Source organism: Podarcis cretensis, assembly GCF_951804945.1.
Source record: "Podarcis cretensis genome assembly, chromosome: 11".
Lineage (NCBI taxonomy): Eukaryota > Metazoa > Chordata > Lepidosauria > Squamata > Lacertidae > Podarcis > Podarcis cretensis.
In genome coordinates this window covers 29,148,398-29,175,319 of record NC_137180.1, presented here as the reverse complement: position 1 = coordinate 29,175,319, position 26,922 = coordinate 29,148,398, and the positions used below count along the sequence as shown (strand labels likewise).

Sequence of the window (26,922 nt, the reverse complement as noted above, 5' to 3'; positions counted from 1 at the left end):
AAAATGTGACCACAAAAGAGCAAACCCCTCTGATACATGTTTAGGCCAAGAACAGCTAAGAAATTGTTACAAAGATATTTTTGTGAAATCCAGCATTAACTTGCTGCTTTCCCTCCTCTCTCCCTCACTACTTATACACAGACAATAGTTTTTAAGAGGTGAAAGTGATCAGAGAGAGGCTTTGCTTCCCATGGTATATACACACATTCCTTGCTAAACAGATATTGCAGGGTTTTTTTAATTATAGAAATATCTGCAGATTCCCTTTACCAACAGAGAAGGTGTTATGTGTATTTCAACTGACTGTCTTTATAAAAATTAGTCTACTTGCACCCTCAATTCCATGTATGTGGCTATTCAGTATTTGTGAAAATTCTACAATTCATGTGCCTTCTAGATATATACTATATATTTTGGAAAGTTATTTGTCTGCTATGCATTTACATACTTCTTTAGATATATTACGGTTCCTGAGATCAAGTAACTTGTTTTCATCAGTATCTGGACACCATTTTGAATCAAGATGGCAAAATGAACCTTTCACAACTGCACTGATTTTTTTGTTTCTTAGAATTCCCGAGCAACATTAGGTATGAGGTTGCTAGTGGCAAATATTTCACAGTTCGACTATGATTGAAGCTCCTTTCTCATTTTCCCAATACCAAAAAGCAATATTCCATCAGTAGCATTTTCATCAGGAAAAAAACCCACAAATTCTGTCTTAATGAGCTTTAACCACTTTCCTCCTCAGAATAGCAAAGTATACTTGCCATCGTGCCAATATGTATGAAGCATCATTTTTTTTAAAGCACAGAAACTCTAGGGGTTGGGTGATAACTGCATGGAGGATAATTTTTGGACAGCGGTACCATACTGTCCATTTCCCTAAATCACCTGATCTGCATAATTATAGTGTGGTATAATTATGAAGCATATGAACCACGACTGAATGGTCTCCATGATTCAGCCAGTCTCTCAGGGCTGGTTCATATTCTAGGGTGGGCCTGATATGAGCACCTCAGACCATGTGAGACCATCATCTGGTTTGCAGCTGGACTATGATCAAGCAGAAGCAGCAAGTGTACTAACTGTGGGAGCTGCATTTGCCACTGCTGTAATGAAGTCATTATAGCAGCTCTTTTCCCAAGATGTAGAAATGACTCCAATTATAGCAACCCAAATGTACAGTGGCATGAAACCGCACTAGCATGGCTAGCTGAGAGTTCAACAGCAACCTTCCATTCTCCTGAGGTGCTGGTGCAAGGGGCACAGTAAAATATGAACCAGCTCCACTTCAAACCTTTCCCCCCATCTTAGGCGCACGCACACACCATCTAAGTTTAGGCTTCTTTCTTTTCTTTTTAATGAGGACCATTCCCGTTTAAGATACATAATATAGCAGGTGGTGTTAAACTGATCCCAATCCTTCTAAGCTACTTATGATGAAAATTAGTTTCAGACAAACACTTGAAGTCTGCCTTGACGACTGCAGACACATGTAAAGAAAACTCTGTGATTGCTGGTATATCATTTGCCCTCACTATGCTGGTTTTGAAACATCAGAAAACAAAAGCTCATTTCCTATGCTGTTGCTTCTTGTTTTCCTTATGAAGGCAGAAACCCTCGAATGTTAGGAATTATTTTCCAGTATACATCCCGTGTTTATCATTCCTTGTTTATCACTTTCCCCCACCATATCTATTTTTTAGTAACTGATTAGTCTCCCTGGGATCTAGATACATTTCTGATATTCCTTGACTGTTTACTGCCTTGACACATGCATTCATATACATTTTACCTATGCATAAATGTAAGCAAACAACACACATCCCCCCCATATATACATTACCAATATTGTACTGAAACACACATGCAAAACAAAAAAACATATATAAGCACTCTTATATACGGAAATCCAATCGAAACCCCATAGGGAAATGTGTAGGTTATTGTTACAATATCTGTCATCCATGTAAGAGAAACAGAAATGAGATGGGCATTAAATTTGCATACAGCCTGAAGCACAGAGGTTCCTGTATGTAGAGAGTTGATGGGCATATCTGGCAGGAAGATTCTGTCAGGATTAACTCAGGAAAAACACCCCCAAGGAGATAATTTGAAGACCGTGTGAGAATTTGCTTCAACACATGAAAATAAAACTTGAAATCCGTAGCAAAGGGTAATAACCAAATGTTAGCACAAATGCAACGGCAGAGGCAAGGGGATAATCTATTTTGGTTAATTAACACCAAGCTTAGCATTGTTAAAAGCAGCTTCCACTCGGGTCTCACAGCATTTACACAGACTCAGAAAAACAAGTGTATATTTACCAGCCTTCCCCAACCTGGTGCCCTCTAGATGTTCTGGACTATAACTCCTATCATCTGCCTAGCCAATACAACTGTGCTGTGGAAGGCAGGCAAATGTAAATGTAAGAAAAGAAAAGGCAAAACCAATTGAGAAAGGAAATGGTTAGAATGATTCAAGATTTCACCATCTGAGGAGAAAAGTCAGGATCATTCCAAGAGAATCACTGTGTGCTATCAGAACGCCAAGACAGACAAGCAAACAGAGAAATATATAGCAGTCGGTGGCAGGCAGTAAAACAAGTCTGGATTAAGGAGACCTGCTTTTTAAAAACTAAAATGAATTTAGCAGGTGAAAGTACAGTCCTGCCTAATCTGGGTCTTCACACATAACTTCTTGGCACCCTGTGGGCATATTATTCAGTGTTGGGGTCTGAAGCACAAAGAATGTCTACACATCAGGCGTGGGGAACCTCTGGGCCTCCAGATGCTGCTGAACTACAACTCCCATGAGCCCCAGCAAGCATGGTCAATGACCAGGGATGATGGGACTTGTAACTTTTGGCCCTCTGGAGGCCCAAAAGTTATTTTTGCATGGCTTTATCGTATATAGCCTATGTGGCAAAAAGAGAGAATCCCACACATTTGCTCGGCACAATTCTGCTACTCAAACATATGTAGAGTTGCCTTGGTTCATTTAACCCATACCTGTCTGAACCCTTGGAAAATCACTGTAATTTTGGGTACTTTCCCAGTCCTCCTACCAAAATACACCAGAAATTCCCAATGTGTGCCATCACAGGAATTCAGCTTGATAACGACAGTCAACACAACAAAATTTTGGCATTTCACAATTTCTGATACTTCCGTAACTTAGGAGGTGTAAAATTAAAATAAATGGAAATTTAAAGCCTCAATGACTACAGTATGTTAGTTGTATATATATACTTGTATTCCCGGAGCTCTCTGGGAGCACATTACGTTTTCAGGCATCCACAGGATCTGCCTTCCTGAAATGTTAGTACAGTGCACAAGGATATCCAACAACTCTGATAGGACCATAGGAATTGAATAGCGTGCCATAGCAAGAATCTCAAAAGCAGAGGTGTAGTGTTCACATAAGACAGTAAGAAGATCCATGCTGGATCCAGCTAGTGCTCTTTTTCTAGTTAAGCATTCTGTTATCATAGTGGCCACTAAGATGCCAGGGGAAGCTTGCAAGCAGGCCTGAGTGTGACAGAACTCTCTCCTCCTATGGTTTCCAGAAGCTGCTTTGTAGGAGCATACTGGAATATACTGGCTAGCATAGCAGCCCCTTATAGAAGAAGAAGAAGAGTTTGGATTTGATATCCCGCCTTTCACTCCCTTTAAGGAGTCTCAAAGCGGCTAACATTCTCCTTTCCCTTCCTCCCCCACAACAAACACTCTGTGAGGTGAGTGGGGCTGAGAGACTTCAAAGAAGTGTGACTGGCCCAAGGTCACCCAGCAGCTGCATGTGGAGGAGCGGAGACGCGAACCCGGTTCCCCAGATTAGGAGACCACCGCTCTTAACCACTACACCACACTGGCTCTCTACACTCACACTCTCTCTCTTATAGTCTTATCCTCCATGAATTGGTCTAATCCTCTTTTAAAGCCACTGAAGTTGGTTGCCTCTTGTCAGAGTGTGCAAAACATTGTCCCCAATATGAGACTACTCACCATTGTATCACCAGGTAAAAAGACACAAAGGACTCATAGACCAAGCATGTGATCTGAGCATGTCCTGGGTAGCAGAACATATAGCAGAACATATAGAACATATAGCAAATGCTTGGAGTCATCCCTTTGTACATACTCAGGCATGTATGCATACTATAACTATGCCACTGAAGTATCTGAATTGTGATTACAAGATGCGCTGTGAAAACTCATCTAGAAAAAGAGAGGAGTTATTTTCTGTTGGAACAAGTATTTATTTGTTTTATTTTTATTTATTGAATTTATATACCACCCTATATAACCGGAGGTCTCAGGGTGGTTCACAGAATAAAGTCAAAATATAAAACCACAAAATACTTAATCAAAATAAAAACAACTCTATAGCCCCCCCAACCCCCCCCCACATTTGTTGTGACTTGTTTGCAAAGCATTTTGTGGATGAAATTGCTTGCATCCACCAAGACCCTTATTCTCTTGTTAGAGCAGATGAATCTCATGGGGTGTCCAGAGCACAGTCTAGTCTTGTTGGATGAGTTTCAGTTGGTAAGGCTCGAGGATGTGGACAAGGTGCTTGGATCAGTCAGGGTGCCCCTCTTGGCTGATAAAAACCAGCAGGGAGGGAACAGCTGGCTGGGCCAGGAAGGTGAACTATGCCTCTTTATTAAGGTTACCAGATTTTTTTCAATGAATCCGGAGACACTTTTCAACTTCAATGGATTTTGTATGGGGGCTGATTTGTAAATCCGGGGACTGTCCCCGGGAAATGGGGACGTCTGGTAACTTTACTCTTTATGAAAGGGGGTGGTCCCTGCCTGTTTGAAGGAGGAAGTGGTAAAAACACTCCTTAAGAAACCTTCCCTGGATTTGGAAAACCTAACTAACTACTGGCCAGTTGCTAATCTCCCTTTCCTGAGCAAGGTTCTGGAGCGAGTGGCTGCAGACCAGATCCAGGCGCTTTTGGAAGAAATTGATTTTCTGGATCCATTTCAAATGGGGTTTAAGCCCGGTTTTGGCACAGAAACTGCTTTGGTTGCCTCTGCTGAGAGAGAGACAAGGGAAACATGTCCCTGTTAATTCTTCTTGACCTCTCAATGGCTTTTGATACCATTGGCCACGGTATCCTTTCGGAGCGGCTGTACGAACTAGGGGTGGGTGTCACTGCTTTGCGGTGGTTCCAGTCCTACTTGGAAGGTCCTTCCCAGAGGGTGTTGCTTGGGGAACGCTTTTAAGCCCAGTGGAATCTTCAATGTGGGGTTCTGCAGGCCTCAATCCTATCCCCTACATTGTTTAACATCTACACGAAACTGCTCCGGTTATCTAGAGGTTTTGGAGTACGTTGTCAGCAGTATGCTGATGACACTCAGCTCTATTTCTCCTTTACTTCTGTAGGTGAGGTAGTGGAAGTGCTGGACCAGTGTCTTGCCTCTGTAATGGACTGGATGAGAGCCAACAAACTGAAGCTCAATCCAGACAAGACTGAGGCACTGTCAGAGGGTGGTTCCCTAGACTGGGTGGGTGGGAGATCGCCTGCTTTTGATGGGGTTACACTTCCTCTGAAGGAGCAGGTTTGTAGCCTGGGGTTACTCCTGGATCCTTTGGTGTCACTCGAGGCTCAAGTGGCCTCAGTGGCCCAGACTGCCTTCCGTCAGCTTTGGCTGGTGGCCCAGCTACGCCCCTATCTGGAAAAGAATACCCTAACTACTGTTGTCTATGCTCTGGTAACTTCAAGGTTAGATTACTGCAATGCGTTATAAGCAAGGCTGTCTCTGAAGATGGTTTGGAAACTTCAGCTAGTGCAGAATTCAGCCACCAGGTTGCTCACCGGAGCAAGATGGTTTTAGCATAATATACCAATCCTCGTCCGACTGCACTGGCTACCAATTAGTTTCTGGGCCCAATTTTAATGTGCTGGTTTTGACCTAAAAAGCTTTAAATGGCTCAGGACTGCAATACCTCTTTCCAATTGAACCTACCTGGACCCTGATATCATCTTCCAAGACCCTTCTTTGTGTGCCTCCTCCTTGAGAGGTCCAGAGGGTGGCAACACAAGTACTCTACATTTTACATTTGACTACTGACTTCCCTAAGGCCAGCCCTGGACAACTTGGTGAAGATAACAGCAACAACTACCACCACATCTACAACACCTTCAGCCACACCATGTAAATGCTTCCAGAAGGGGAGCCGTGCAAATCTGTTGTAGCAAAACCAATGAAGAGTTTTGCAGCACCTTCAGGACTAAACACATTTATTATGGCATAAATTTTAGTGGACTCAAGTCCACTTCATCAGATGCATGACATGTAAACAGTAGGGTCAAAGTACACAGACTGTTGCATTTTTGCATTTCATTACCATTTGACCCTACTATTTATAATTTTCCTTTCTCAACACCCATATGTATATACACCTGCCAGTTGAAGATAACACTTCATGCATCTGATGAAGTGGATTCCAGACCATGAAAGCTTATGTCACAATCAATTTGTTAATGTTTAAAGGGCTACAAGACTACTATTTCAGCTAAATAATATAGGATCATAATATCACCTGTGTTTTGCCACTGCTTAAATTACATCCAATTCTACATTTTCTGCAAAGCACAATTGAGCCAGGGGCTTCTGAGCCCACTACCTTCGTACTGAAGCCCTCCTGCATCACCTGAAAAGTTGGAGCCTCTTCTGGACTGCCACCCAGTGCATATATGTTGCAGGCAGAAGAAGAAAGCAGCAAAGCTTACTGAGCTGGCAAAAGTGATTGGTAACTCTTTGAATCCTAGCAACATTTACGGTTACCAACAGACCTCCCCCCCCCCCCAATTTCTTTTCACTTTGCCAAATTACTAGGCAAGGGCAGTTTTTTATTTACTTATTTTTAAAATTAAGATACCTACTTGGCTTAGCTATTTCTCATGTAAATAAAAGCCTTATAACTTTGTAGACACACACACAAAAAATCATTATTGCTAGAGCATATTGTATTGGGCGCTTTCCACAAGGAAAAAAAATTGAAAACATTGTGAAGATTTCTTTATGTATAGATAGAAGATTTCCTTTACATCAGTTTGTGTTCCTGTTCAATGGAGCCCAGACATTCAACAGCTCTTATTCATTCTTTGGGGCCCTCTACAATGGAAATGGTCTCCCTTCTCTGACTAATAAAGCTATGAACATTTTTGTGAACACCAGTTGTTCTAACTTCGCTAGTGACAGTGAAAATTGGGGCGGAGGCAGCGGGGGGAGAAGAAAAAGAGAAAGGAGAACCTATCACATACACCCCCCAAAAAGGCAAGAGAGGCTCTCGTTGTTAACCTTATTGCATTCACTCAGATAAGATAGCATAATACTTTTTCTCGGTTTCTTTTATGCTTGAATTCCCTCACTAATTTTTCAAATTGCAAGGTTCACATTTTATAAGAATCCATGCAAACAGTGGTACAGCATACACAGGGGATCTATTTGTGCTCTTCGCCTTCAAGATAAAGATACCTTCTATTCTATTGAGACAATGAAAAGCTGAAAACTCCCATGCTGATAGCCTGAAATATTTTTGCTGCTACAGTGAGTCAAAGGTTAGCTCCCTCCCACCTGCATTTGACTTTGCATGTTCTAGTATACGCACAAATGCACAGATAATATGATTAGAAAACAGCTTGTTCATAGAAGGCTGTAGTGTTCCCTTCTCAAGTCTCCCATGGTGCAGCACACTGACAAAGGAATAATAAAGATGCACATTAATAGGCCTTTGTAAGTTTTTTTTTGAATCCCACTTAGTGAATTTCAATGAATTTTACACTCACAGCTGCCTTATGTTAACCAAAAAAACAAATGAATAAAAGGAAACTATTGTAATCGTTAAAGGCCATCTTCCTTAGAGACAAGATATAACAAATCTATGATAACTTCAAAACAGTATTTTTCTCTGCTTTGTTGTTAATAAAATAGAATAAAGCTCCAAATTTTCATTCAGGGAAGCTATGATTGCTAGTTAGAATAATAACTAAATCTCCTTTGGTAGCATATACTGATTATGGGTATAATGGATCTAAAAGAAAGTACATATTAAGGGGCAGAACAATCCCTCTGGTAAAAAAAAAGGCTATTTTGATGATTCAAAGTGCCACTGGTAAAGCCATGTGAACCTTGGACAAAGATGCACTTAGGTAGCTGGTGTACTGTTTACTAGCCATTCTGGGAAATTTTAAGACAATGCATCCCTTCTGGGAGAATTACGAACGTGCAAGCTTTGAATTATGTTGTTTCACCCTACAGCGGTTATTCACAGCATTTACCAGGGAACTCTCCAAACAGCAACTGTTATTCACACATGCTGCTAACTTCAGAGTACTAGTTAATAAATGGTGTAAGCACCGTGCGGGGACCGCTTACTACTGCTATATGCCACTCTCATACGAACCAATCCAGTTCTCACACAAGTTAATGGAAATACTGTAGGTGGCCGTGTCCGGAGATGAAAAGAAAAGCAAGATTAAGAGATTGAGACTTCATTTACCTCATTAGTGAGTTGAAAATAAAGCAAGTGCTGAATAGTGTTTTGTATAAAGAAGAAAATGGAATGCAGAACGTTAAGAGAGAACCCCACAGATGCATTTGTATCTGAAAAGCAATGCATTAAAAAAGAATTTTCTTTTCAGATAGCTTATCACTGTAACTTTCGGGATTTCAAATAGCATACTGGGCTTTGGTGCTGAGCTGAGGCTCCATCAGATCACAGAGGGAAAGAACAGAACACAACATCTTTGAAAGAGAGACCCACCAAGGCCAAGACAATATTTAGGCCACTTGTTGTAATAGCACAGATCATCATGAAAGTCTGGAAATTATGCAAATGTACTGCTAGCTAGGATTTAGGCTACCAAGATTAAATAAATAAATAAAACAGGCTGTGCCTCTTTGAAAGATCATTGCTTTTGTGAGGCAACAGTGCTACCTACAGGCTCAAACGAAGAACAACATTTAATGGTTATTTTGTTCAACAGACAAGACGGAAATTTTAAAAATCACTACAAAACCCCATATTAAAATATCGACATAGCAGATGTATAAAAGGTTTGTTTTGCTTATTATACACAGTTTTTAGAATGGCCTTATTTTTCTTTTTTGTCTAGCTCCCCATCCCAACATTTAAACTGTTCTGTCCCCCCACCCCCGTTAATCCAATATTAACACACATTTGCTTTTATGAGTTTCTCTTATTTGGCATTTTCTAAAAGTGCAGTTAGTGAACTCAAGGAAACAAGGCAAGCTAGCATTCTACAACAAAGATATAGGAAAGCTTAAAAATTGGGGGTGGGGGAAGACACTGATACTCTTCCGCCGCTGGTGCTTACTGATCATGATCTAATGCTCCTACATTGAAATTCCATCAAGGAGAGGGGATTTAGTGGAAATGCCTGGCCAGAACTCCTCTTAACAGGAAAGTGAATGGGAAAATCACTTACATGCAGAAGAATTCTACGAATATCTCAGCATTCCTGCAACTACAAAAGGAGCCTTTGAATCAGGCTGACTTCTAAATACTATCTCCTAGAATAGTTTAAGCATAATCAGGGCATCAGCTACACCTGTTTCAGAAAGACAATTAATGCATTGTACAGAATCACTACATTTTGTCACTAACGGACACAGTAGCATCTTAAAAGTATTTCCAAACTACATATAATAATGAATTTTATTAAATGGTGGGCAGAATCTATACGTGTTGGAGGCTTTTTGTGCAAATGATGAAGAGTGCTATCCAATGAGAGTCATACTCAGAGTAAGCCCATTAAAATCAACGGGTGATATCCACTGTCCTTCATGCTCAGAGTTCAATGGGGGTCTACTCTGAATATGACTTAGCTGAGTATCACCCAGAGAATTTACCCACTTCGTTAGTTTTCAACATCGGTATGAGATGGCTTTTCTCTGTAAAACAGCTGTGAGCTGAATTCAACATTTTCACTTCGCATTTCTTATTCTATTAAATGTGCAAATTAACTATGTCAATACATATTACTGATTAAACAAACTCTTTTTAAAATAATTCAAAAGAACTATCAATAGGTTTAATATTTGTTTTAAGACTACTGCAGCCTGAAGTATTGTATGCATACAGATTTTACAGTAACAGTTCAATTCCACTAATCTTATTTAAGAGTCTAAAATCAAGAAAGAGTGCCATCTAAATGCAAACACTGCTGAATATTTTTTTTTAAAAAAACCATTCACTTTATATTGCTGTAAATTTATTCTATTCAGCTTAAAAAAATCAGGATGGAAATCTGCGGTTTTTTTACCTAATAATCTAATTACAATTTTACAAAAATGCTTTGGAAATATTTAAAGAGCAAACTTTTTAAATGAAAAAATAAATAAATGTATTCACTATAATGAAACGATTGCAATTTGAAACTGAGAAATGCATTTTTACTTAATATTTAATTTTTAAAAATACATTATGCCTACTTTGCAAAAACTTCTTTATTTGGCTGACTTTTTTTAAGTGCCATTTTTATTTGTACTGTAATCATGGTGAATATATTTGGTGGGCGGCAATATTATGGGCTTTTAAGAGGACTATTAGAAAAAAAACCCAATTCAACTGTACTGAAATTTACAACAATTTCTAATTATTATTTTTTAAGGAAAATATAAAATGCAAAAATACAAACTAAAAAAAGATTTTAACAGATTTTAAAATGAATAGGGCTAGATTTAAAATGATCAACATAGATCCTTAAATTATACAGGAGAACTGTGCCCACTGAAATACTAAGAGGAAAAGTCAGCCTCAAAACTGGGTTTCACATGTGGACTTCACTTCTTGGCCAATTACATATTTTTAGAGATTACTTCAGTGTGCTTATAAACTCTGCTGAAATTCTACATTAGTTCTCAGAAGCTCTATGTTTCAGAATGCATATGAAATAAGACATGATTTTTTTCCTTATTTGTAATGACAACTCTGTCTTCCCACAAAATTTCTCCTTGCATAAAAAGAAGCATCACTACCTTTAAAAACTTTTAACAATGTTTCTTGAAAAATAATAATTAATGCGTGGGTTTTCCAAAAGATTTCTGATCTTTAGCATTATTCAGTCTTTAAAATCCATAAAAGAACAAATACACAACTGAGATTGTCAATTATGAGTCATATGCTGGTGCAGAATACTATACTAACCCCAAAAGATGAATTACTTGTCATAAAGTTATAAAGCCTTTGTGAATTCTATGTCTCATTTTTATCATTTGTTCTGGTTATCAAGATTATTTTTAAACTTTCTTTTAAAATAGATGTCTTAAAGGTGAATAAAAGTGAAAACCCAAATATAATAAATCATTCTTTAATCTGGTTTGCCTATGCTGCTTTGTACTTTAAATCTCACTAAACTTGTGCCTCATCCATCCTGGACTTAAAATGGTTTTTAGTGGTATGTCAATTAAATTATACTTTCTAACTTTTACAACAGAAACATATATAATGCCATTTAAAGGATAACTTTTATTTCTAGATCTAAATACAGACAGCTTCAACATCATGGTAAATACAGAGCCATTCTGTCAGTCAAGAAGCGCTTTTTGCATCTTGCTACTGACAGAAAAGGGCACAGAAGATGTGGCACGATTCTGTTCAGGCAACCAACACTTTTATTCTCAGTATACTGAAATCCCACTTATTATAAGGGCTCTGGGTTGCACTTTTACTGCCAAGTCCCATTTACTTGCAGGTCTAACTTTTAGTGGAATTTACTCCCAAGAATTTTTTCACAAGGTTACAGATTAATAGTTTGGTCCTAAAATAAACTTCTAACCCAGAAATAAATACTCTAATACTCAGTGGGATTTGTTTTTTAAGTAAACGTTCACACCGTTACAGGTTGTTCCTAATCATGTTTACTTAGAAGCAAGTCCCACCAACTTCAACAGGCTTACTCCCAAGTAAGTGTACAGAGAAGTGCAGTTCATCTTTTGAAGCGTACAAATCTCTATTACCTTTATTTCATAACCAGCAATTTCACATGAATCTTGGTTTACATATATTCTGCATGCATGATCCTGAAAATATAGTGAAAAATTGCTGAGTTTAATTAATTGACCCTTGGGTTTAGCAGGTACAACTGTTCACCTGCCCTTCCTCTGACTCTCATGGCTGCTTCCTGAAATATATAAGGTAGACTCCATTCACAAATATCTCTCAATAAATTTAGTAGTTTCACTTCACATTCGTACTTAAAAAAAAAAAAGAAACTAAGATAGACGACTCAGCAACACACTTTTCATGAAGACAAAGTATTCTCTATACTATTTGTTTTGTCTTGTTTTCTATAAGAATAAACTGCTATGGTGAAGTCAAGATGTATTGTTAATATTAGATACAGAAGGCGTTTTGAATGAGCCAAGTAAAATAACCCAGTGAAACACTAAGGAAAATATTTAGCTTCAAATATTTTCTCTGAGTAAATGGGAAATTAATGCACTGATGCATTTTAACTGCACTTAAAGTTGTATTTTTTAAAAATAAAAAGTGAAATAGTGAAATCAGCAGCTATTTACTAAACGAATAAACTAAAATCATAGCACAAAACAAATCAATGTTCAGTTTTGGGAATGATTAATTTGGTTTAGTCTGTGCTGTAATCCTTGGCTAGCTGAAAACGCTAAATGGAAGATTATCAGCCTGTTTACTTTCAGGAAATTTGTGATTTCACAAAGTGAGCAGAACAGACAAAATCCTGCTTCTTTTAGACTGCATTTGAGTAAAATACAAGGCAAGCATTTAATGTTAAGGCTGTAACTAAAACATTTCCCCTATAACCCAGACTCTGATAAAGCAGTTCCTTAGAAATATAATGGTTACAAATCCCTTTTATGGTTTTAACAAACCCTTATTTCCCCTGCTCTGCTACATACAATGTAGAGCCTATTTGCACCTATTCAGTACTACATTACAGATAAAGTTACAGCAAATTTGTTTTCCTCAAAAATGCAGTGAAGCCTAATATCCCTTAAGTAACAACAGACTTGTCTTTCATTTAAAAGAGAACTGGCATAATTTTCTCCCAGAAACAAACTACTTCCCTGACAATGGCTCTGTTCTTAAAATTCTGAATGGGACACAGCTCAATTTGCAGGTGTTCAGGTAGAAAGGTGGAAGGGTATTTGACCCTGATCGGGTAATTGTTCCTGTGGTAGGTAACTCCATCCAGTTCATTGATATCATTTTGGTAGTACTAGATAGGGCTGCCAGAGTTTTCAATTGTGAATTGCATAGGCATGCTCAAATGATCCATCGCTGAAATGGATACATTTTATAAAGACTGATAGTAAGATGATATACAGTGAACAACAACTGTAGCATTAGGACACATAAAGAAACAACGCATTCTCATAACTCAGTTGTTAATAGTTTCACAGTTCTTTCTAAGCTTTGAAAATAAACAGGTTTGAATACTATACAATGCATCTAAAATGCTTAATTGCTATCAGCCACAAAAAAGTGTCAGCATTTAGCTAGCCAAATTAATTTTTTGGTTGAAACTAAATCTGTGAAGTGTTATAAATTTATGGTTAGAAATGTGACAATTTACTTAAAAGTTGAGTGCTAAGAGTACTGTTAATGAGTCCTCACACTGTTAATTGTTATCATTATGTAACATTGTGACATTTTTTATTAATTCATGTTTTCTATGCTAATGGTACGACATGAGGGAGGCAGACTACTTCTCAAATCCGCAGTCATCTTAAGCATATAGTGGGTTGTTGTTCTTTTGCATTAGAGCTTCTTTCAGTCAATACAAAATCTTGCAGACTGTTTCATCAAGAATTCCAATAATCCACAAGTTACCAAGGGAGTTTAAATAATAATTATTTGTACCTTGAATAGGCTTTTAAACTAGAGCCATTGTATGCTTGCCAATTTGGTTGGTGTAGGCACACAAGTCTCCTACCAATTCCTGGGTTTTTTTGGAGAAGAGGGGGAATAAACAGATTTTACTATCCCATCATAACTCTGAAAGCACTCCAGTGTGCAAGTTTTGCCTTGATCTTATGCACAACAAGTGGAAGATTGCAGAGAAGGAAAGAGTGAAGGGTTGGGAGTTGCACAGCGTTATGGCAGGAAAAGTGGGGAGGAAATGAAGCTAATGAAATGTTGCTAGCTAGCTAAACCACCCTGGCAGGGATGATGTGGAGAGAATCACTGGGATTAAACACTACACAGAATGAAAGAGAAGACTCTCGTCCCCCACCCCACCCATTACAAACAGGCAGAAAAGAGAGAGGGAGAGATGCTGCCCACACACACTGCTTTCATTAACAGAGAAAAGTTGGTGACAATCTTATAGCAGAGTAATATGCATTACTTATTGACATGTGACATACAGATTCTTATGGAAGAAAAATTAGGAGGAGGGGGCTGAAATTGATGCAATGGTTGCACGCGTGCATTTGCGCGCGCACACACACAACATTTTCTTACTTGCTTAAGTTTACATGGGGAAACACAAAAGCTGTTCAAAGCAAAATTCTCAAACAATCCAAAACACAGAGTACGGCAATGCCATTATGGATTTTTGGATTTTCCTTGTAAGCCAACATGAATACTTTGGATTTTTATCAAATGTTGCATTTTGCTAGGAAGTCAAATACATCCTAGAATGGATGCTACACGTTTCTTCCATATGGGGGAATATTTATGTTTTAAGAAATAAATATGCAGGATTTAACTGATACAAGATTAGTCAAAAAGAGGTGGGGTTTTTTAGCTTTATCTTTTTAATGAGGCAGAGAAAACTTGAATTGGCCCATTAATGACTTATTTCTAGTTAAGGAAGGTGATCCATTATAATATGAATACAGACATGCCTAATCATGTTGACAATATAGTTCTGGAAAGCAATAAAGGCTACTGTGAGGTAGACATTAATTGCAGTTTCACTGTATTCCAATTTTGCATTGCCCTTTAACAGAAAGTTCACTTTTTCTGAGCTAATGACTGTTAGGGTTGGTTTTTTTAAAAAAATGCATCACGAATTTGATCAACATTCTGCTTTGTAGAGTATTATATGTACTCTCCTTCAAATGCATTAATGATTATAAAATGCAGAACTTCAGTTCTGAAAACATCCATTTTCCCCCACGAAACAGCATTTCCCACCAATTCTACATTCTACAGAAAAATACTTCTGAAAGAAATCTCCATTTCAGGCAAAAAAACCACACAAAACCACCTCTAATCATCCAGCTTCTCACAGTGTAAATTAGATTACTTTCTTCTGATTAATTTCAAATCTGCTGTCCAACAACATCCAGCTCCTCTGGCTTTTCAAGCAAGTTGGGTGCTTGCTTTGAATAACAAGGCAAGACCTACTCTTTTCTCAATGATAACCTAGCTCTAATGCCAAATTTAACACTGAGAATTGCACACATCGAGTTTTCATGAGCAAAAGAATATTGCCTGTCTTAGAGTCTTCTCTAAAACTTTCGCCGGCTACTTATTTAACTCTTTAATTAAGGAATCTAGGCAAACATACAGCCTAGATTGCGTTCTGTTTTTAATGAAGAATTGTTGTCAATTGGAATTGCACCTGCTGACCGAAGAATCAACACAAAAGCAGCCCTTGGAAATGTGAAAACAAATGGGGAAAACGACACTGTTTGTGAGGGACATCAAAGAAGACCGGGTCAGCAAAGCAGTATTGGCCTAGGGCAACAAGTAGATGAGCCTGAAAAGGGACACAGAAAGACTTGGAAACAGAGGAAGGGGGGGTTTCAACACTCATGTTTACCTGTGGTAGATGTCCTAAGAGGAGAATCAAGATAATTCTTTCCTTCATATATAAGGAAACTGATCTGATGCACTAGTTTGGCAGAGAGGAACATTTTGAAAAACTGAAGGATAAGTAAGCTCTTCCTTGGCTGCACACTTGATATTCCTTTTTTAAAAAAGGTGACTGAGCATGTTTCTTATTCCTAAACCAAGCAGGGATTTCATATTAAATATATATTTCTCTATCTTACTGTTTTGCATTCGGTTGGAATATTTAGCTATTAAGCACGCTTATTGTTGGATGGGATCTTTTATTGTACAATCACTATATGTATGATCAACTGCAGATTAAAGTGATGTAATTACACAGGAAATAGCTTTACACATTCCATATGCAAAAGTATTTCCTTACATGACACGTTTCAAAACTGTTTCCTTGCTAGTTGTCTACTTGCGTTATTAAACACTCTTTAATCAAATAAAATACGCCACATCTCCCATTTATCCTACTTTATAAATTATTACTGATCATTGTTTAAACTGTATGAAATCATGTATTTCCCTGGTCCAGATTGCCTCCTTTACCTAGTGTTAGCCCACTGGGAGAAAAAGAGATTTTTGTCTTTCCCCTCTCAGAAAGGCTAACAGTGATTTCTAGGGGATGAGAAGGGTTTAGATCAGAAAAAATGTTTGATTCTGTACCAATAAATCTATGGTACAGAACAAAGATGTATTTAAATAGATGTTTAAGGGGGAAAATATAATCACTCCCCCCCCTCTTCTTTTCCCCCTCCCTGTCTGCAGACGCAATGTGTGAAATGGCACGGAATTCTACTGCCCAAAGTCAAATATCCCACTAGGCACACCAAAGTTGTTGGGAATACGTCTCCAAATCCTGCCATTAAATACTGCTTTGTTTGTGCATAAATCTTATCATTTACCATCCATGTTAGGTCACTGGCACACAATTTACTGAAGGAAAAAGAACTTCTGTGCACTTCGCTTGCACCATGAAGCAAACTGCAGGATTCTTGCACATCCCTAAGAAAACGTCTAGCAGAACTGGGACGCAATAGGGCATTTAAATACTGATCAGGATAAAATCAGTATGGCAAGCGGGGCTTTTTTTCAGCAGGAATTCACCGGAACTCAGTTCTGGCACCTCTCAGGTAGGCACCATTGCTGTTATAAAAAAACAAAGGAGGTGTTCACGGTGAATTTCGGCACCCCTTTTTCTAGAAAAACAGCACTGATGGCGAGCCATTTTCTTCAGCTTAAAGCCTGTGCTCCAAGAAGTCCTCCTGTCTGAGAGCAGATAGCATTTCTATGTGAACATAAAGGTAAAGGTAAAGGTACCCCTGCCCGTACGGGCCAGTCTTGACAGACTCTGGGGTTGTGCGCCCATCTCACTTAAGAGGCCAGGGGCCAGCGCTGTCCGGAGACACTTCCGGGTCACGTGGCCAGCGTGACATCGCTGCTCTGGCGAGCCAGAGCCGCACACGGAAACGCCGTTTACCTTCCCGCTGGTAAGCGGTCCCTATTTATCTACTTGCACCCGGAGGTGCTTTTGAACTGCTAGGTTGGCAGGCGCTGGGACCGAGCAGCGGGAGCGCACCCCGCCGCAGGGATTCGAACCGCCGACCTTTCGATCAGCAAGTCCTAGGCGCTGAGGCTTTAACCCACAGCGCCACCTGCGTCCCTATGTGAACATAGGTGTGTGCATTACCAAGCCCCTTCCAATCTCCCCCTTTCTTGCACTGGAGGAGCCTCTGACTCTCACAAGCTTTTCAGCTAACACACATGGTGGTGGAAAGGGCAACGGTGAAAGTGTTAAACGGTACATGCAGCCCTTTAGATTCCAGCAAAAGGAATTATCTTCTGTCAGATTATGCAGCCCAAAGCTATACTCATGTTGCATCATCGTGAAAACTGTCACTTGGTCCATGCTCACAGCCCAGAAGACAAGAGAACTACCACTGCCGTTGTGTCAGAACATTCTCTCTTGGAAATCCCAAAGAAGTCAGCCCACAAAGCTATCCATGCACACCTGGCTTCTAAAGGCTTTCCAGAGCAATACCCTGCCCAATCCCTTTCCTTCACCACTGCAGCCCCTACTACTTCCCACCAACCGCTACCTTATCTCTCAACTGTTAATAGGAGAGCATTTGCTCTCTTAAATTTAATGTTTCTAAAGTATTTAAAGTAATTTTAAAAGAATTTTTAGCTATGGCGATGAAGCCACTGCAGCACAGGCACTCAGTCTCCTGGGACACCTTGCTCAGAGAGAGAGGGGAGACTGAAGCTGGGGGCACTGCCAGTACTGACACTGCATTAGTGATGTTAAAAATGTTAAATGGGTAAGCAGGCAGTGGTGAAGAGGGGCAGCAGCAGTAGGGGATAGAAGTTATGCCTGCCTCACACAGAACAGTATCTCGCATTGGCTCTGACAATATGAACAAAAATATTGAATGAGTTGGCCTTATTCAGATGCCTCAAAAATGGTTAGGAAAATCAAGAGAAAGATTATTATTAATACTGGGTTTGTTTTTTTACTTTCAAAAGTAGTTTTTAGAAGAATATAAGCTACAGTAGAAAGGAGAGGACTGCATAACTCCCCCAACTAAAGAGGAAAATGTAGGCACCATTTTTGCAAATGCTATTTATTATTTTGAGCCATGTTAGAATAAATGAACTCACATTTCCCAAATTTGGGAACATCACCTACTTTCAGGACTGCATATTTCCTTCTAAATTTCCTTCTAAATTCATGTTCAGTGCTCCCCCAGTAAAATGTGTGTTTCCCCTTTAGCTATTGTGTTATGAACTGCACAATAACAGACATGTGATAACGTTCATCTTAAACTTTTCATTAAACTACCAAAATTCAAATCCTACCTTTTTGTGCACTCTGACATTTTTGTCTGGCATTTTCATTAATTTTGCGACATACATAAATGTAGCTGAAATGTTAGCTGATCAATACTTTGTCTCTCTCTTGTAGCACCGGAGCGCATTTCCCCGAAGACCACACACAACAGTACAGGAATTAAATGTGTAAAATATCAAATGTTAATGTTAACATAGAAGTACTTACTGTGTAACAACTGAAAAGGCTAAAACAATTCAAGCTGGATAAATGGTACCACAAATTATCCACAATCATATATAAAGATTAAAGTTTGTCCTGCAAAATAATTCACTGACTCATGTTGAAATGTGTCCTTTTACTGATAGCTTAGTTGTCCAATTATTTTTTGGCTCATTAAAGTAAGAAGTGACAGTGAAAGAGGTTGCATACGGCCCCTCATCTCCTGCCCTGTATCTCCCTGCGATTGCCCACATCCACAGGTGCATGAATCAAGAGCCTGGAGAAAACGAAACCCAATTTAGAAAGCATTTCAGTATCTTCATTAGGTTGTTCTAAAGACAAACCTTGCCATTTCCACAGTTGAGAAAACTGCATAAAGTATTTCTGTAATAATCATTTATTGCTAAAATTACGTAGGAGTAATGCAAACTGATTAATTTAAGCACAGCAATGCATTTGATAGAACAGCTCATGAATGAAATATTCAAGTTGCTTTTACTTATTGTCTTCTCCAAGTGTTAAAAACAAAGGGTGATATCCAGTTGTGCCCAACCGCAGGCAGAACAGATTTCTGCTTGTGCAGCCCCCTGTCCACCTTCAAAATCTGATCCAGAGGGCAGGGCGACAGTCAGGAACAGAAGAAGCCCTGTTGCATGCACTATGTTGGATTTCACCCAAATAAAATACAGAGTAGGCAATAGGGATATTAAAATAGGAAATCCGGTGGTTTTCAGCATCTCCCCCCAAAAGTGCTACAACATTTAAATCTCATATACTATGTTACAATAAAGGGACTATTTAAATCCAATGTTTCCTTAACTCAAACCTCAAGATGTGCTCCTTTAGTTTGCACAACTGTACCCTTAAGGTTACATTCCTGGAGCTAATCAATCCACCTAAGATTCATAGATTTCACAGGGACAATGTGGAACTGTATGCAGAACTGCAATAATAATGATGATGATGATGATGATGATGATGATGTACACGTTGCAGTTTTCTGACAACACTGTAGGTTGTTGAGTTCTGGTTTAAGATCTTGGTCAAAACTCTACGGTATAAGCTGCCATGTGCTATCTGCCTCTATTAAAAGGCTTTGAAACCACTCAACTAGGTATAAAGAGGTTCTAAAGACCACGGCATGCAAAGATGAAAGTGTTTATTTTTTTAATCTGCCTGTCAACTTTTGTATCTTTCACAAGACCCTCTCAGCACTTCTGCCTAGACCAACACTGGCAACCCACATATGACATCAGAGGCTGTGGAAGACAGATGGGCTGTGATATCTCCAATGCCACGCTGTGACATCACAGCAGATTACTTAATAGGTTCAAAAGAGGCAGGGCAGGAACAGGGATCAGAAGAGACTTTATTGAAGATTAAAAATACAGTCCATTGCAACGATGGACTTTAGCTTGTCAGTTCTGAAGCAACAGTGCCTGTAAAAGGACAGGCAGCATCTAAGAAAGAACAGGTCGTTACTCATTCATGTTCATTACACCTGAGGCACAAAGTTGAACCTACAGTAGATCTTGAATAAGATTCTAAAGGGCATGTATAAACCATAAAAATATTTAGGATAGATGGATATATCTGAGGAGCGGAGGGAAATACAATTTAATTTTCTTTCATAGTAGTTTTGTTTTGACTATAGCTTTCTCAAGAACGGTGGCTTTCTCAAGGCACTGCTTGCACCACTATTCATAACCCCCATTGCTTGGTAAGTCCCTCCAAGACAGGGCCATTTGGGGGGCCCAGTGAGGGCACTCTGGCCAAGGACACCTCAGGCCTGGTCCTGTGGAGAACAAGAAGGAGATGGCAGTCGCCTCTACTTCCTGCCTTTGGGCATCGCATGGGCATCTGCTTGCCCACTATTGGAAGCAAGATGCTAGAGGACATGACTGTGCTCTCATCTAGAAGGTCACTTTTGGGGGCGTTGTACAGATTTCAAAGTTGGCTGCTTTTCTTAAAGTGAATTTAATCCCACCTAAACCCAGTTTTCTACAACATCAAAGACAGTGGGGAGGGATTCAACTGATGGTCCCTTTTTGCAACTGCTTGGCAGTCTTCTCTGTGCTGATCAATGAAGAGGGAGGAATCCGAAAGGATCCTGTGCTGCTGGTGTTTTCCCCTTGCTATTTGGGGCTAACAGAAGCTCCAGGCTGCTACAGCATGCAAGAGCTATCAATTTAATTCTTCCCAGCACCCTCAATGCAGAACCACTCTGGAACAATGCTGCATTTGAAGTCATTAGGGAAAGATTAAAATGACACTTCCTCACTGCAATCGCTCGGAATTCTTCTCAATGCCAAGCAGCTAAAGGACTCACCTGGCCCAATGCATAGGTATCAGTGTTGTGGGCATTTGCCTGACTGTGCTATGTGCTGATGCTGAACCTGATTCTCTAGCCCCTGGTATTCAAAGCATGCTGCCTCTAATCATATGTACTGCTTTGGGCACATTTATGTGGGAAAGTAGCATACAAGTTTAAATAATAAAAATAAAATAAAGCCAATAATTGCCATGACGGGTATATCCTGCAGAATAAAGTTTGTTCCTGTATCAACATATTGGTTCTGGAGAGGATGCCCTATACGAGTGCTTCCCTTCATCAGGCCAAAGGAACATTATGCCATTATGCCACAAGCACCTCCCAGAGCTAATGCAGGAAGTAAACACACAAAAGTAGAAGCATTTTGAGTAAAGTTATTACGCGACCATTTCTGAAACTTATGTATATAAGCATAACCTTTTATCAAGGCTCCTGGAATGTCTCTTATCACATTTCTCAGATCTTAAAATTATCAGTTGTCTGTCTATTTATTTATTTATTTATTTATTTATTTATTTATTTTCCGTTTCACCCTTCCTCCTAAAGGAGTCCAAGATGACTAACGTAAAGACGTTGCAAGCTTTTGGGGCCTCTTTTTTTGTTCCTCAAAATGCTCCTATTTGGTGTCGTGGCAAGGAAGTGAAGACGCAGAAGGAAAACGTCTATGTTAAGACGTCTAGAAGAAAATTGTATTAAACTGACACACAGAAAATACTGGGTGGGAAGTTCTTTTGGATGGAGGCAGATCTGGTGGATATGTATAACATAAACAACTGAGGATCCATTTCTCACACAATCAGATATTTCATCTAAGGCTGGCAGGTATGAGTGGCTTAGGTTTAGAATCTTATACCCAAAGAATGGCATATTAAAGGTCCTCAATGTTGGCATGGGACATGACTGCAAAGGAGTTGAACTTTGTTCCTACTGTGAAACAAGTGCTAATGGCATCACCCATCTGCAGCAACCACATTTGCCAGTGTTGTTAACTTGGGGTGACTGTAATAGCAAAGGGATGGGGAATACGTGATGGGGAATACACAGTTGTTCTATAATTTGTTATTAATTAGTTGAAAATTGGTTCCACCAGCATGTAAAATGGCAGTATGTGTGCCATACTGTTTTGCCACCAAGTACTAAGTCATATTTTGCAAAGGGATCAAATACTTATTTCACTTACTATAATGCACATCCATCTCCGTCTTCTGTCTTCTGGGTTTCTGGGGGTTTTCCTGTTGTTATTCTGTCTCTCACAGCTACAATAAACCTACCATTAAAATTATGGACTGGTCATTTCTTTGTCAGAGGGCAAATGGGCAAATTTAGAAGGGGATCAAATACTTTCCCCCCTCACTGTATATGTGTATGCAAGTATGCCTATACAGAGCTTATTTAGGATCAATACACCTGCCTACATTTATAGATTATCATTGGGAGCATGGCTATGATGCCATGGTGAACTCAAGCACTTTGAAGTTTCCTATACCACTGGAAATTAAAGAGAAGAATGTACTGGCATTAAACTTCCTGGAGTTTTAAGGTTAGGGTATTAGAGGTCACTGATTGTAGAAGAAAGCCAATTCTAGGAAGCCCTGGATGTTCTAATATTGGCTTTAAACTACAGATTGATTATTAGGTATTGACTGTGATCTTTCATAAATGTCCTATTGATGAGACCATTACATTTATTTATTTTTTTGTATACACATATATTAAGGTTAATATCATACCACAAAAGCAGCAAGACTCCTTGGTGGTGAATCCCAGTCAAAGCAACTGTTTATATAGTAGGCGGCATTTACAAGAACCATGACACAACGCTTCATCCGCATGAAGTTCCTTAGAAGAAGCTGGAGGAAAGAAACGTAGAATGTGTCGGCTCAGTTTGTGCATTTTAGCTATGAAAACTGCTCACAACACATTTCAACTGAAAATACTGTTCTGTACAGACAATATTTTGTATTGCAGTAAAGGGGAAAACTCATTATCTAGATATTTATCAGTATTATCAGTAGTTGTAGGCTTGCACTGTTCTGCTGTACAGCATGAAAATAATTTAAATGACAGTACAATTGTACCTACTAATGTTTCCTTCCCAATCTTTAAGCACGCTCTAAGAACTGAGATCCAGGGATTTAATATATCAACCTAGGTTTTTTTGCACTGGAGTTGGCTGAATCAATTTCTGATACTAAAGAGATGACTGCTGAGAAACCATGTATGCAGTTCTGAGTAATTATCTCTGAGGAAACTGAAGTAACTTTTCCCATGGAAGCTGTGAAACTACAATATGCTTCATGGAAAGGATGAACAAGTAGATTTTTAAGGAATTATGTTTTAAAACGAATAGTTGAGTACCACGAAGTTCATTTGGAGATGAACTCACTAACTTTTACGAAACTTACATTTTACAGTATTAGGTTATATTCACTAATTCAAGATCTCTGATATTTAAGAAAAGCACTTGCTCTAATGAGATTCTTATACTACAAACCAAGGTTTGATAATATTCATTGATTAGTAATAGTCATAAGTTCCTTGCTACTATTTTTCTGCATATGAGTCTAGCCATTTCTGAGCAGCACCTATACATCTGTAAGAATAGGTATTGTATACTCCCCCCCACACACCGCAAGGCACGCCTGCTTACTTTCTGATAATGGAAGTGTTATATTGCTGCTTATAAAATCTCTGTACTGATGATTTCATGCAATAATTAAAACACTAAAAAGCACACAAATAAGATTCTACAAAGAAGAGTTGTTTAGTGTTTGACTCTTCAGTGACCAACATTCTTATCCTCCAGAAGGAAACATGAACATCATGGCTGCAAGATTTTAAAAATTATTTAAGTTGAAAGCATTCGGTAGGACTGCACTTTTGAAAACAGTTACTGCTGGTAAATATTGCAGCAATTAGTTAGTAAACATACATGAAAAAGAAGAATCTTGTCAATCATGTTGAAGAATCAGAGGGATTTTATATATTTGCCTGAGTTAAGTTTCTAATAAGCACCTTAAAAGGAGAACTAGGAGAACAAAAGGCTGATACATACCATAATCCAAAACAATATGGGAGTTCCTCCAGGTCAAAGTTGGCCACCAAAATTTATGCTAGACTAAGTTTACAGCCACCTGTGCTATAACCTGATACATGGGGGCAGACTGACAACTTTAATTAGAGTTATCATGCACACATTTTACAAATAACTAAATCTGGCAGAAAGGGATTTAGAAGACTTAAAAATCTGCATTTGTGCAAGTTTTATTTGATAACTCCAGATAAGTTTTTCAATATAAATGAGATGTGCTATTCTCTTAGCTATCAATGCTTGACAAAATACAGTCATAAGGTTTCACTTGATATTCTGTCTATTGGGAATAAATAATAGTTTCCAACTCTTTACCTGTTTAGAAATTCTGTTTTCTTCTTCAATATACTTCTGTTCTTTGGGCATTAACGTTCGGAAGCTGGCTTTCACCTATATATCAAAATATATTGTTTAGGGACTGAGAACTGCACAAATATATAGAATCATCACTGTAGCATTTCAAAGTCATGGGGCCAAGACTATAATCCAGAAATGTGAGGCACAGAAACTTATGCTTGTGTATACATTAGCAGCAGTAGTAGCAAAGTGGGTGTCTCAGCCAGTGGCAGAAGAGCATTCTGCAGCATACATCAAGGTTTAGAGAAAATGAGGAATGACAGAAATTCTCTACAAATCAGGAACAAAAGCTTTCATGAAACTGAACTCTTTAGCAGTACAAAAAAGGCAAAGTTAAGACTTACAGCATTAAAAATCACATCTATTTCAAGATAGATGACCCCCTTTGTTGGCCCTGTCAGCTGCTTGTTTTTCAAGACGTAGGCTTTCTGTTCACCATTTTGAATCTGCGGGAAAAGGACATGACAGCCGTCTGTCTCGCAGTCTCCACTGAATACACTCCCTCAGTGACCTTTGACCCCCAGCTGCTGAAACTGACAGAGAACCCAAAACAACTGTGGCAATTCTGACAAGTACCTGTTCATTACCAGGACCAAGTCTGTCAGGAAAAATTAACTATCATGGGATTCAACATGGCCGTGAATTGAGTATGTTAAATTTTTTAGTGTTCTTATTACAGACCTTGGTTGAAAAATGACAGACAGCCCTGACTTTTTTTTCCACGAGCATAAAAATATACAGAGCAGTGCATTAACCAAATAATAATAATAAACTTACAGACAACAATGGTATAGCCACTTTGCCCAGGAAGTCAGCACTCCGATCTCGGTCTTCGTCATAAACTGTCACTTCAAGAACTGAGTGGATATCCTTAATATTGCTATGAAAGGGATAGGGCAGAACAGAGGTAGGAAAGTCACCTAATTGAATCATTATCAAGGCAAATGCATTAACAAGTTAGAGGAAAATGAAAAGCTGCGTGAATTTTTAGAAGTGTAAACTAGAAAAGGGGAGTTAAAAAGAGGGCATGAATTGAAATAGAAATGTCCAGGAATGCAACTCAGACATGATACCGATCATTTCATGACTGGGCATGCATTATACAACCTACAAGAAGCACAAGAAAGCCTTTCATTAATACTTACCCTGATTTAGTGTACTGAATAAGTGATACGTTTGCAGAGTTAGAAAGTAAGATTGCAATCAAAAAGCACTTGAAATTTAAAATGGACATGACCAGATCCTTGGTGGGTTTCATATAGACCCCCCCCAAAAAAAACCCAATCAAAATGTTGACACCAGATTTAGAAGCCATTAAGAGGTTTCCAGAATTCTCACTTTCTCCATTCCTTAAACTGCTACAGAGTTTCAACTTTCTGGTATTAAATTGTATGCCAGCTAGGCTGCATTCAGATGTAAACATAAATCATGGTTTAGTAGGGGGAAAATGTTAGGTCTAGCCTGCTACTAGGTTCACACATGTCCCCCTTCTCTTTGGTTGTTTAGCATGTTGCGCTTGGGCAAGTTATATGAACCCCTAAACTGTGGTTAGTCTTAATTATGATTAGTAAAAAAAAAAGTTAGTTTCCTAAATACTAGAAGCTGGTTTGTTTTCACTAACTATAGCTAAGCTCGACCACAGCTTGTCCACATTCAGATGACATTGCAAGCCACAGTTAACCTAAGATGGAAGTAAATTCTCCTAAAGCCCGCATGGCTGTGCCAGAGGAGGGATGAAATGTGCAAGCCTGAAGATTTGTAAAGGTTCAGTCTTTCAACCTTTAAATATGGTTTAATTATGAGTTAGTTGGCATGCAGTGCTGAGCCAAACTATGGCTTAGCGTGAATGAGAGAGGGTCCCCAAAGAGGAGATTGTGCCTGATGCAAGCTTCTTCCAGATCTCTTGCAGCTACGCTTCTTCTCCAGACAAACCCCAAGAATAAGCTTTAGTTCCAAGATCATGGTTTGTCTAGAGCAGTGTTTCCCAACCTTGTGCCTCCAGCTGTTTTTGGACTACAATTCCCATCACCCCTTGCCACTGGTCTTGCTAGTCAGGGATGATGGGAGTTGTAGTTCAAAAACAGCTGGAGGCACAAGGTTGGGAAACACTGGTCTAGAGAAGACATGACCCCAAATTTGGATTACTAAGTCAAACAATGACTTAGCTTATACCATCAGGACCAGAGGAAGAACAAAGCAGCTGCATGTAATTTTCTTCCCAAGAGCAGGCAAAGGCAAACTCGGCCGTCCAGATGTTTTGGGACTACAACCCCCATCA

The 26,922-nt window shown here is 39.0% G+C and overlaps 1 protein-coding gene across 14 annotated transcripts in view; it reads right to left on the bottom strand.

Annotated features, from left to right (window-relative positions):
* MCTP1 (multiple C2 and transmembrane domain containing 1) overlaps window positions 1–26,922 on the bottom strand; it is a 187,388-nt gene that overhangs the window by 46,861 nt on the left and 113,605 nt on the right. For 11 of the 14 annotated variants that reach the window (XM_079995387.1, XM_079995384.1, XM_079995386.1 and 8 more), the window contains 5 exons: window positions 25,422–25,524; window positions 24,989–25,090; window positions 24,603–24,677; window positions 22,927–23,046; window positions 22,377–22,463 (listed from right to left, as the gene is read on the bottom strand). In XM_079995387.1, coding sequence (XP_079851513.1) covers window positions 22,377–22,463; window positions 22,927–23,046; window positions 24,603–24,677; window positions 24,989–25,090; window positions 25,422–25,524 — 487 coding nt within the window. The remainder of the gene's footprint in view (window positions 1–22,376; window positions 22,464–22,926; window positions 23,047–24,602; window positions 24,678–24,988; window positions 25,091–25,421; window positions 25,525–26,922) is intronic. The other 3 variants (XM_079995388.1, XM_079995377.1, XM_079995378.1) reach the window with 1 other exon arrangement.